We start from the raw sequence: 13,270 nt of genomic DNA, 5'->3' as shown, positions 1-13,270 counted from the left end.
TATGTAGTTCTCTATGCTCCCACCCTGCACCTGAGAGCACCGTTTTATTTCTTAAAGACATATGGCTTAGCAAATGAACTCTGCTCAGACTCTCACTGTACATTGTACACATAAACCAAAACACTGGGTAATGCTACCACTGGTACAAGAACAGCATTTCCTGGACTTTTTTTTTCTCCTACACATAAATGAAGTTCTGAAGCCAGAAAACTCTCTCCGTCCATTAACAGCAGCAAATAAAATACTCTTAGATAACCCAAAATCCTACTCTTCTAATCCATGTTCAATAGCAGTATTCAGAGACCCAGATGGACTCAGCAACATGATGATCCTTGTAGTGCACTTTCCATCGCAGGTGACAGACCGCCACCATTACTTTTACACCTTTATGCAGAAATTTCCTCTACTTATGAAGAGAAAACATCTTTCAAAATACTATTTTTTGGGCTTCAAGAGTGCTTAGAATAATCAAATCTCAGTACAAGCATACAGAATAAACTTGAATCCATGTGGACTGAGGCTAAGAATGGACAACCAAAAATGAGGAGTTTGGGGGCAGAGATAGCTGTAAAGCATAATTCAGAACTCTTGATAAATCAGATATGTAATTTGACTTAACCCCACAACCAAGAATGCACACCCACCTCAATAAAAGAATCTATGTGCAACATAAGAGCTTGAGTTCTGCCGATGATAAACTGATTGACACACGCAACAGCATGAGACCTACAAATGGAACAGTTAGAAATATTTTTTTCATTAGTTAAAAACACTTTCTAAACTGTACAGAGGCATAAAAAAACATTAGGAAGCAAATTACATTGTTCAAACATTTTCTAGAGAAAAGATGGAACAAATCTGCACATCTACACTACTAGCAAGCAAAATTATAAAATCATATTTTAAGTACCACCATATATTCTGATACAATCTAATAAATATTTTAAAATAAAGTATTCAATAAATAAAACCAGAGAAGGATAACTACACCTGTTATATTTGCTCCAAACAGTAAGGATGTTCTTTTTGGATATATTATGATTATTGATCGTCTCAGATATTAACAATTCCGTAAAAGTCAACACAGTAAAATTCTAGTATTCCCTTCTTTGTTGTTAAGTACCCAACTGCCTTTGCAGTATTTTTAGCACTTCATGAGATCAATGTATGTCAAGAATACAGCCGGAGCTTAGAACAAACATACACTTGTAGCAGGATACATACTAAAACACTGGTGGTAGGAACACTAAAAAATGAAGCACTGGTTCCTCTACTCCATTTCACACAAAGCCTTCTTCATTCTTACAGACACAAAAGTCAAACTCCCTAAGTAAACACACAAGGCAAAACTACCTGTAAAAGCCTTTGAAGATCCATTAAATATTTTCACTAACCTAACTCCAAACTTCTGTTCTGGCATTTCTTGGAAGACTGCCTCATAAAACATTGTTCACAAGTTTTCTCTTGACAGATTTAAATACAAAGTATTTTACTGACACTACTAATAGCTTTCATACTTCGGCACTATAAAGTGAAACCAAACTGCAGGTCAGCAGGTGACCTGCCTTAAACTTGGAACTGGTTTAACAGTCTCAAAGCCACAAACATCACAGCACAGGAAAAAAAGTGAATGATTGTATAATGTGGTAAGGAAAAAAAAGCACATTTTTTTCCATCTCTCTCAGCCCCAGAAAAGTATTAAGTTTATCTTTCCACAAGAGCAAGTTCATGCTTTGTTACATATTTTTCTTAATGTGGATCTATTTTAGGTCAATTTCTAAATCTTACTTGAATCCTATCATGATGTATTCCAAATTATACTTTTCCTGTTAATATTCACCTACTAATATTCAGCTACTACTGTTGGCAATGAAGAATTGCCACACTGCCAAGTTGAAGAATCTTTTAACATAATTTTCAAACGGGAGTTAAAAAAAACACATTTCACAGAATCACAGAATGGCTGAGGTTCAAAGGCACCTCTGGAGGTTATCTGGTCTAATTCCTCTCCTCAAGCAGGGTGACTCAGCACCAGTTGCCCAGGACCAGACCAGATGGCTTTTGAACAGCTCCAAGGATGGGGAGTCTACCACCTTTGTGGGCAACCTGTGCCAGGGCTTGGTCACTCTTCCCACAGTAAAACAGTGTTTCCTGAAGTTCTCAAGGAACCTTTTGTGTTTCAGTTTGTGACCACTGCCTCTGGTTCTATCACTGGAAAGAGCCTGACCATACCTTCTTTGCTCCCTCCCTTCAGGTATTTACACAGGATGATGAGCTCCCCCAGTCCCAGCTCTCTCAGACTTTCCCCATAAGAGAGATGATGTGGTCCCTTCATCGTCTTCACAGCCCTGGACTCTCTCCAGTATGAGGATGTCTCTTTTGGTCTGGACAGCCCAGAACTGGACACAGCACTCTAGGTGTGGCCTCACCTCAAAGATGAAGGGAAGGATCACCTCCCACAACCAGCTGGCAACACTCCACCTCAGGATACCACTAGCATTCCTTGTGGCAGGGGCACTCTGTGGGCTCATTCTGGGGTAAAAGCTACTGTTGTTTTTAATATTAGCAATAGCAATTTAATTCTGGAATTTTTCTTCTATCCTATACTTCTGTTACTTTCAAGACATCAATACAGTTTGACAGTGAAAAGATGATGAAACCTCTAAATTTGATTCAACTGAAAGATACGGAGCTAAGTTTTGGTGCAGTTAAAGCAGAAATTTTTTGCTGCAAGAACTGAGAAACTATTATCAGCTAAAGCATTTTGACTCTCCCACTACTGAGGCGATTACAAAATGAATGCAAAATTGTTCATTCTAATCAGAATATTAAGTTCTAACCACAGCATTAAATGTAAACAGTTTGATTTTCAATATCACAGGGCAACTGTACATTTGGAAGATGTATAAAGAAGTAAGGCTGTTGTATTAACTAAGCAGATGAACATGGAAATTACTCATGCATGGAATCTCTGTGGATCTCTGCAGGATCACTTAAAAAAACAAAGCATGCTTCAAACAGATCTATGAAATAGCAAATTTGCTGCTCACATAAATATTTTTAAACCATATTTTAACAGTTAACTGTAGTACAATACCTAAACCTACCTAATTTTTGGACTGCTGTGCTTGAAGAACTGCAAGAACTTAGGTATCATGATATTGAGTGGTCGGTCCAATACATCACTATCTAAAATTTCAGCAGAATCTTCACATATCTTCTGAAGAGCACCAAAAGCACCCTGGTTAGAAAAAACAAAAACTTATTTCACGTCCTGAAGATAACAAAATTTCAGGTTTTGTAGAGAACAAGTAATTACAGCAGAGCACAGTAAAAGTAGTTAACACAGTAAATGCAGCCATCTAAATATGGAGTTAAATTGAAACATCCTTAAAGGCTTTTTCTTTTAGCACTTTATACTGGCATCTCTAAGGTCTCAAGCTTGGCAAGTCAGATAAGAGGTAATTTTAATTTTAGCATTCAACAACCATCTATTCAATAATATTTTTAAAAATGCTTAAAATGTACTTCTTATTTGCAAAATAAATGTCCAAGTCCAGAAGTATCCAATTCAATTACACATATGATTGTATTTTGTTAATTTGTCACGGGGCAAAACAGAACTCTGGATATGATGGTCAATCTGAGTTTCAAATATTTTTTTCTTTTATCTTGAGAAAGCAGCACTAGACCACTACGTAACAGCACAGCATCTCAGACTATTATCCCCTCTCTGAGGATTATTTTCTATAAAATGCTTCACACACTTTCATGGAGACAGTATCAAGTAATTAAAGTTGTGTCAACACATTTCTATTTTTTAAAAATCAGACTATGCTTATTTTTTCCCCTCATAGTTTAAAACTGAGTTAATAAATAGCAATGCTAAGTTGGTATTTATTTATGTTCCTTCATACACCCTCAAAAAACCAGTTCATTTCACCATGACACAGCAATGACAGATCCCTTTTCCAGATTAAGTTACAAGAAGAATGAACACTTATTTTAATTAAGAGAAAATTCATAGAATCATAGAATGTCCTGAGTTGGAATGGACCCACAAGGATCATTGAGTCCAGCTCCTGTCCCTGCATGTGACAACCCCACAGTTCACACCATGTGTCTGAGGACATTGTCCAGTCTCTTGAACACTGCCAGGCTTGGGGCTGTGACACCTCCCTGGGGAGCCTGTTCCAGTGCTCCAGCACCCTCTGGGGGAAGAACCTCTTCCTAATGTCCAACCTGAACCTCCCCTGGCACATCTTCCTGCTATTCCCTCGGGTTCTGTTGCCTTAGAGAAAAGATTGGCACCTGTCCCTCCTCCTCCCCTTGTGAGGAAGCTGCAGCCATGATGAGGTGTCCCCTCAGTCTCCTCTTCTCCGGGCTGAACAAACCAAGTGACTTCAGATGCTCCTCATATGGCTTCCTCTCCAAACCATTCACCAGCTACACCCTCCAGTAGCTTTATATCTTTTTTATGCTGTGGCGCCCAGACCTGCACACAGTGAGTGAGACCAGGTGAGGCCGCACCAGTGCAAAACAAAGCGAGACAATCACCTCCCTGCCCGGCTGGCAATGCTGTGCTGGATGTACCCAGGACATGGTTGCCCTCTTGGCTGCCAGGGACACTGTTGGCTCATGTTTAGCTCACCATCAACCAGAACCCCCAGATTCCTTTCCACAGAGCTGATTTCCAGCATCTCATCCCCCAGTCTTTATGTACAGCCAGCGTTGCTGTGCCCCAGGTGTCAAATCCAGCACTCGCCTTTGTTGAACTTCATGTGGTCAGTGACTGCCTAGTTCTCCAATTTGTCCAGATCCCTCCACAGGGCCTCTTTGTCCTCAAGAGTGTTGACAGCTCCCCTCAATTCTGCATCATTAACAAACTTACAAGCAATCCCTCAAGTGTTGTGTCCAAGTAATTTATAAACACATTTAAGAGCACTGGCCCTAAGATAGATCCTGCGGAACCCCGCTAGAGACTGGTGGCCAGCCCAAGGTAACTCCATTTACTAGAACCCTTTGAGCCCAGCCTGTCAGCCGATTGCTCACCCACTGCACTGTGTGTTTATCCAGCTGTGTGATGGACACATTGTCCAGGAGAATACTGTGAGAGACAATATCGAAGGCTTTACTGAAATCCAAAAAGATCACGTCAACAGGCTTCCCTTGGTCAACTAGGTGGGTAACCTTGTTGTAAAACAAAATTAAGTTGGTCAGGCAAGACTTTCCCCTCATGAACCCATGCTGGCTGGGACCAATGACTGCACTGTCATTTGGATGTTTTTCAATAACTCCCAGAACAACCTTCTCCATGATTCTGCTAGGAACAGAAGTGAGGCTGGCAGGTCTGTAGTTTTCAGGATCATCCCTGTTGCCCTTCGTGTAGATTGGGATGTTTTCCAGCTTCCAATCTTCCAGGACCTCCCCAGATTCCCAAGAGTATTGAAAAAATCATGGAGAGAGGTCTCAATATGACGTCAGCCAGCTCTTTAAGCACCCTTAGATGAATCCCATCAGGCCCCATTGACTTGTAGGGATCTATCTGGAGAAGCAAATCCCGTACAAGTTCCGGACTGATGGGGAGTTTATCGTTCTCCTAGCCATGGGATGCTGATGACGCATGAGAGATTAGGCATCACAGAGTGGTAACTTCAGGACACTTTTCAGATGAGATTCTATGACTAGCCATCTGCAGTCTTATTCTGCCTTTATGTAAAGAAAACAAATTTGTTTGAATGAACAGTAAGAACATGGAATGCAGGCAGAAGAAATCTGAGCCCTGTTCTGAGGATAATATATGTACATGTATACACACACAATACAATACCTAGTGACTACACACAGAGACAAAAATAATCAAATTCAGATTATAATATTTTTTCTGTAAGTCTCCTTACCTCACAGGTATTGTAATCTTCAGAATCCAACAGGCTGCAAAGCTTTGGTAAGAGTTCAGGCCAATTCTGTAATTCCCCTTTTGAGGCAATGGTTGTTATCAGAATGCCTAAAGGAATCAAAGGGATGAATTAAATGAGATCTCACATACCTTCACGTTTCATACCAATTTTTCTAATTTTTCTTCCCTCAAAAGTATAAGGAGTTAAGAAATTTATTGGGTTTTTTAAAGAACTGGCAAGCATAAAAAGAGGAAGTACATTTAATTATAAATGGTATTTGAAGGGCTTTTAAATGCAAAGGCGGGCTGTTCCTTCCTGCAATCATGAAGATCTCAGGCATGAGAAATGAAACACAAAGTAATTCCTGTTAAGGAAATAATCACGTCAAAACACTGCAGGGCAGCCTTGGATATAAATTTAATAAACACTCTACAAATATTGACCTCCAGTAATTATAGAGTACCTCCCTCAAGTCACCTCTTCTTCATCATGATACAAAAGCAAGAATGTGTAAGTCTATCATTGAATAAACAAACAACTCAGTGCTACATTATATGTTCACAACTTCACTGTCTTTACACAAAACATTAAGGAAACATTCTGAGACTGAGATACCTACTAAAAACTTACACACTATGGCAGGTCATCCAGTGATCAGCTGTAATAGTTGGCTGGTTGAGACCCAGTAAATAGATAGGGCAGACCAAAGAGCCACTAATTCTGTTTCCAGCACATACAGAAATACCAGAAAAAAACTAATTCATTACAAGACAGGGAAGGCTGCTTTGTCAACTGGGACTGGGTTTGCATGAGTCCATTTTGTCTCAAGACAAAATGAAGCTGCTAGCATAGTCTGTCATGCTACTGACAGTTACTTCTAATAAGTATGAACACAGAAAAACTTGATACTACTAATCTCCCAAGCGACAAGTAATGAAAAAAGCTTTCCTAAGCTTTTTCATTGAGGCAATCACAATAAACAATTTCAATTTAGAATAGAAATGTTAAAATTCCTGTTAAATACACAAAAACACAGGACAACATTACAGAGCAAAGAACATGCTGGACAGTAATACAGTAATTAAAAGTTGTTTTGTATCATGTTTCCTTTGATTCAATATGCTGTAGAACCCACAAAGACTAAGGGCAAAAATGAAGACAAAAGGTAAACCACAATTTTACAGCTCCATTAGTTTGTATCCAGTTCTCTTCACAACTGCAACAGAAAAGATTCCCAAATGTCTATGGAGAACTATGGAGTCTTAAAGACTGCATTTCTCCTGAATATTATGGTCCTGCAAAGAATATCAGATGCATTAACAGAAAATACTTATTTTACAGTTGCTGGATCTTAATGATCCTTTTTTTTAATTAAACTGAACTTCACAAAAAGAACAAAATAAACAAATTTCCTTGCCTCCTAGACAAAATAAATTGTCTCCCTTGCTTAGATCTGGTTTATTTGTAGACTTAATATGGGTTTAGAAACAAACCTAAGAATGAAATGCCTTGAACTCCTCTGGAATAACACGTGGCAGAAGTTATAAGTCTAAAGCAAGTCGGTAGATTCAGAAAAAGAGTTGGCACAAGACCTTTTCAAGGTTGTAGAAGTGGTTTCAGAGGATAACAAGTGGTCTGGCTGTACTTGTAGTATGTGCAAGCTTTCACAGGTGAAAGAAAGACTGTTTGAAAACTACTTAAAGCGTTCTTCGAAAAGGCTTATCCCAGACAGCAACAGGATAACCTAGGTGGAAACACTTACAGATGAATAGGCAAGGAGCAACCTGAGGCCACTGCTGTATTGCAATTAATGTTGTTCTGCAGAACTTTGGAAAAAAAGGGATGAAGTACGGTACTGTAAGTTAATTTGCTCTTATTGTTATCTGATAATTTTGAGACCAGAAAAGAATTCAAATTGTTAAATTCTGATTTGCACTGAGGAAAAAAAAAACAAAACAAAAACACCCCACCCTAAATGCTATGATGGATGTGAACTTGGCGTTGTATGAAGCTGTATTTCAAAGTCGCTAGAATATGAAGTGATTTGGGTCTAGGAAAATGGGGTAATGGATTGATGTTTAATATGCCGGTTTTTAACATCTGTAAATTGTAAAAGGTAAATGGAACTTAGGAATGTAGCTATTGTTGAACTAATTGGAATTGCACATGAAGTGTATTATCGTTGGAATGAAATAGGAAAACAAAAAAGCAAAATAACCCAGGCCTCTATCAAGCTGCAAGATAAACTCAGCTCCCTGTAACTGAGGAGTTCGCCAGAGCCTCCCACTTCATACCAGCAATTACACCACCTGCGTGGCTTTGGTTATATCTAATCTGCAGCAAGAAGAAAAAATAAAATGGAAAAACCTGTTTGTCCACTGCTAAGTGGAGAAAGGGGGGCTTTATTCCCCCTGCTCTGTGTTTTTTTTTCCTGAGGTGTTGTCATTCTTGTTGTCATCCTTGTTGTGGCACTGCATTGCTTCTCAGCTTTGAATCAGGGGTTGTTGGTGCTATTTCTTTTTGCTTCAGTCTTGTTTCTTAGGTTTCAGCAAATCTGGGGAAAGAGCTCATTATTTTACCTCCTTGCTAAAGTTGGTCTTTTCACACTGGTGAGTTTTGGGGGGGGGTCAGAGTGCTCAGTGCTTCTCTGGGTCAGAATGGTACTAATTTGGGTGTGGAGTGGAGCCAGGCTGGTTTGACGTGGAAGTTTGAACTGATTTGTTTTCATGCTGGGCAGATCTTGCCATCTCAGATGAGGGCGAGGGGGAGGTTTTACTCCCCCCACATCCCACCTCCCCCTGCCAAATGTTACTACCAGAGAACTGTAATACTGCATGAAGGAGTCTGAGGGTGAAATTTAAAGGCATTGCAAGTGGATCCATAGTTCTAATGAAGCTGGGAAATTAAACAATTTTTTTTTTTTTTAAATAAACTTACTCTGTGGTAACTAGTTATAAGAAACTTCTTCATAAATTCACCATGCTAGTTTTTGCGGTCATTTTTTCAGAGGCCATTTTTCAGAGACCAGTGGAATGCCAAATCTGGAATAAAGTTTTAACATACGAATTCTTGTATTTGCCAGAAAGCCCTATACCTCTCTTGGGTCAAGATTTGTTAAGTAAATTGTAAGCTTGAATAACGTTTTCTGAGAATTAGTTTAGTTGCATGTCCTAGAAGAGGCTGCTTGGATGATGCAGATCTGCTTGCTGCAAGTGAGAAATCTCCAAGGAAATTTCAAATGCTGTATTTCCATTAGCTGCAGACAATCTTTTGGTAAAGTCAATACTACATAGACAGAACTGAAACGGGACTTCGATCCAGTAAGGGAAAACAATATCCCATAAATATGACAACCAAAATGGACTTAGAGACTTTGATGAATAAATTTATGACAACCTTACAAGCTGACTGCATCTAATTTGACTTGCAGATTTGTCTATTTATAGCTACAAGACAGAAACAACCTGTGGCTATTGTGGGACAGTATGATGAGAATGCTAACAGACTGATATACCGATTGTTACTCTGATCAAGAAATGCAGGGAATAAATTTAAGTCTTAATAGGCCACGATCCTTTTGTCATGTATGTACCATTTGTGAAATCTAATTTTGATTAATTTGTAATCTATGTCCTCGTAAATTGCACTAGCTGATTTTCTTAACAGCACAGCTTTTGGCATGCCTAAGTGTAAATTGCTGCAGAACCTGCATAGCTTTTACATCAAGTCACCGACCATACTTGTATTTGGTCTAATCCCCTATGTTTGCAGTTTTTGTTGAAGTTTTTTCAGGGAAGTCTCATAAAGCTGTAGTGGTTTGGCCTGAAGATAAAAATTGGCATCATTCTGTAAAAACTACTGAAGGTTCAACCCAATTAGTAGAACTTGGTGCAGCTTTACTTAAAGCTTTTTAAGGAGGATCCTCTAAATTTGATTTGTGATTCTGAGTATGTAGTCAAGGTCCAACGCATGCATCTGATTCTGAACTGTTTTTGTTTTGTTTTAAAAACAAAAAGGGGGAAAAGTAGGGGAAACACCACAAAACTCATTATGAAAAGCACTGTACGTGATGAATCACTTATATCTAAGTGATGCAGCCCAAATTAGACCTGTGATTAAACACTTTGCAAGTATGACACAAAAACATGCTAAATCAGAAAGAACCTACATTAGTTATGGTCAAATCACTAGTTAATGGTCAATGGAAAAGGTTACATCAATCGATAACGTGGGGGACAGACTACACTTGTGTCTTTACAGATCAAGGCCTGCAATGGTTGCCGGCATGAAACATGAAACCTGTGCTGTCTTCCTGACAATGACTGCCGCAGCTGCTGCATTTTGGATGCCTGCACAGACAAAGACTAACATGTGGATTACTTTAGCCAACATGACTGACCAGGACTCCATATGCCTAGCTATGGCGTCTCCAGAAAACCCATTCCACACATGCTTGGTTGGCATCCCCCTTGACAACTAAAGGCAGCAGCATCACACAATGGTTTCAAAATAGCGGTTGGTGCAGAGGCATTGCAACAAACTGTAACAATACCAATATGATACTCTGGATTAATTGCCTCCCGGAAGCAGATATTGAACCACAGGAACTGGAATTACTGCGACCTGTGCCTATGGACGCTTGTATACAGTTGGTTTGTGAAATGTGTCAGGACAATATGCTAAAGCATGAATGGATAAAACTGCAAAATGTTAACGCTAATCTTGGTGACTATAGAAACGAAACTCGTTGGTGCAATGCCTCGCAGAAGAATCCAAGGGGTGCCATTAATAATGTGGGACAGAGACACTGAAAACTCCCGTATGGTGTGTTCTTGATCTGCGGAGATAGAGCCTGGCCCAGGAATTCTTTCTAATGCTGTCGAAGAACCATGTAGTTCGGAACAATTAACTCTCTTAATGCCCAATGTATCCATGATAATAGATCCCAGAAAAGCAACACAGGAAAAACGCTATTTGCATATATATATAGGTCAAAATGTGATGATAATGGGGATTGGGATTAAGGGTTTTAGGATCTCTTGTACCTGATGTTGGCACAGCTAAAGCTTTAAATACTTCAGAAAAATCAAGATGCTGGTTAGCTAAGCAAACTAACAGAACTTCTAAGTGGGCTTTTGTTAGATGTAGATTCTGTAAGACATGCTACACTGTAGAGCAGAGCTGCAATAGACTTTTTGTTATTAGCTCAAGGACACAGATGTGAAGATTTTGATGGGATTAAATAAATTGCTTAGTGGTTGGGTGCTTTTAGGATGGTTATTATCAGCAGTGAAAATGGGACTGATTGTTTTGATGATTGTTGTGGTTGTGTTACTGATGTTGCCATGCATGATTTCTCTGCCGCAAAGGGCCCTGCAGAGGACAATGAAGGCAAATTTTTTAACACAAAAACAAAAAAAGGGAATTGTGGGGGACTACGGTGGGTCCATAGATTCACTGATGGAGGGCATGGAAACAGAAATTAGCCTTGAAGATTTTAAGACCTACCCGTGAGAAAGAAGGGAGTAAAAGAGTATCCAGAGATATTAAAGTGTACTCGCAAGAAAGAAGGGAGTGGAAGAGTAACACTGATGATAGTAAAATTAGCCAATGAGATGTTACTGCTGTAACTTGTAACCAACAGTGAAGAGACACATTAATTGGTAAAACTGTATAAAAATGCACTTGTGGCTATAAATGGCATCTACTACTTTCATCCTGGAAGAACTTGGTCTATGTAGTTTGTCCGTCTCAATCACGACACAAAGGGATTTAAGAACAACAAGGAAACAGCCACATAAAATTAAGTTTTAGGCATTTATGTTAATGTTAAAAGCAATTTTCATGGGCTACTAATGAACTTCATATTCTTTCAAATATTATTTTTTCCCCACGCACCTGCTGCTTTATTTGGCCAGCAAGAAACAGAAGACACCAAAAATTAGCCTTTGTGGCTGTCTCTGAAACACTTCAGACACAGAAATGGGGACATCAGAAGAATAATCAAACTAAAGAAATAATCAATTTAGTAGCCTGCAGCTTTTTGAAAGGTTTGGGTCAGAGCTGACAGTTAAAACATGTCCTTCCTTCTGACCAACATACTAAGCTCAAAGGTTAGAAATCTGAAAGTCTTTATAAAGATAGTCTTCAATTAGTAATGCATTTCAAAACAGTATTACAGAATCGGTTGACATTTCACTTGACAAATGTGAAATGTAACCAACATAGCAGCTGGGCTAATTGAGCAGTAAGCTATGAGAGAACATAGTTCAGAGTGATGTCAGAAATTTTTAAAAACATAAGGGTAATTATAATGCCAGCATCTTTTATGTCACTGTTTCAATTACATGCAACCCCAGTTTACAGCATTAATTCTACAATAAAAATAAATGAACACAAAGAAAAAGCAGCTATGCTTCAGTACTTTGATAACACGTCAGGGGGAAGGTTGAGGTTTTGGTGCGGTGTTTTGCCTCTGTAGCTCCTAGAGGTGATTTCTGAACTCCTTAATTCTAAAAAGTTGAACTTAATAACAAAATTCCCCCTCACAGGACAATCATTAGCTTTCACTTTCCTTCTGCAGTGAAGCTCTCCAGTTCTGCCAATCTTGTTAAAGACTCAAACTATTTCCACAGCTTGCTTTTAAGCAGGACTTACACTAAGGGCTGACCTCATTAATGTTTACAGATACATAAAGGGTGAGTGTCACGAGGATGGAGCCAGGCTCTTCTTGGTGACAACCAATGATAGGACAAGGGGTAATGGGTTCAAACTGGAACACAAGAGGTTCCACATAAATTTGAGAAGAAACTTCTTCTCAGTAAGGGTAACAGAACCCTGGCCCAGGCTGCCCAGGGAGGTTGTGGAGTCTCCTACTCTGGAGACATTCAAAACCCGCCTGGACACATCCCTGTGTAACCTCATCTGGGTGTTCCTGCTCCAGCAGGGAGATTGGACTGGATGAGCTTTCGAAGACCCTTCCAATCCCTGACATTCTCTGATTCTGTAAGGTCCTGCACAGACTAGAATCCTCAGAAAGTTTTAACAACAGTTACAGACACTTCCTAAATAGATGCGTTCATTTCCTTGTACGTTTGTGGGTCTTCAACATATGCAGCCATCTTTTTTGAACTTGGATCCACATTTCAACACTGGCACACAGGGGTTTTTAAACCCCCTAGCACACAGCACAGAGAAGTTCCACATTGTTACTCATTTGGGGATTAAAATAGGGAAAAGGTAAGTAAGGATACAATGTGTAATTACCATTTGGTTTCAAGTCACCTTCTAAAACTGACCCTATTGTCATGCTCATTCCCTTCAGCAAGGCAATTTCTGAGGATGGGATTAATCAGCTTGCCCCCATCTTG

The 13,270-nt window shown here is 39.4% G+C and overlaps 1 protein-coding gene and 1 long non-coding RNA gene across 3 annotated transcripts in view; one reads left to right on the top strand and one right to left on the bottom strand.

Annotated features, from left to right (window-relative positions):
* The window catches only part of LOC110365780 (uncharacterized), a 44,645-nt gene extending 41,533 nt beyond the window's left edge, over positions 1–3,112 (top strand). Inside the window, exon 3 of the long non-coding RNA XR_010469233.1 lies at positions 2,255–3,112. This is a non-coding gene — a long non-coding RNA (uncharacterized LOC110365780). The remainder of the gene's footprint in view (positions 1–2,254) is intronic.
* The window catches only part of TNPO1 (transportin 1), an 82,564-nt gene that overhangs the window by 29,628 nt on the left and 39,666 nt on the right, over positions 1–13,270 (bottom strand). For both annotated transcript variants that reach the window (XM_065047294.1, XM_065047295.1), the window contains exons 5-7: positions 5,901–6,007; positions 3,108–3,241; positions 645–726 (exon numbers count right to left, since the gene is read on the bottom strand). In XM_065047294.1, the coding sequence (XP_064903366.1) occupies positions 645–726; positions 3,108–3,241; positions 5,901–6,007 (323 nt within the window). The remainder of the gene's footprint in view (positions 1–644; positions 727–3,107; positions 3,242–5,900; positions 6,008–13,270) is intronic.

Source organism: Columba livia, chromosome Z (assembly GCF_036013475.1).
Source record: "Columba livia isolate bColLiv1 breed racing homer chromosome Z, bColLiv1.pat.W.v2, whole genome shotgun sequence".
In the NCBI taxonomy this organism is placed as follows: Eukaryota; Metazoa; Chordata; class Aves; order Columbiformes; family Columbidae; genus Columba; species Columba livia.
This window is presented reverse-complemented; position numbering and strand designations above follow the sequence as displayed.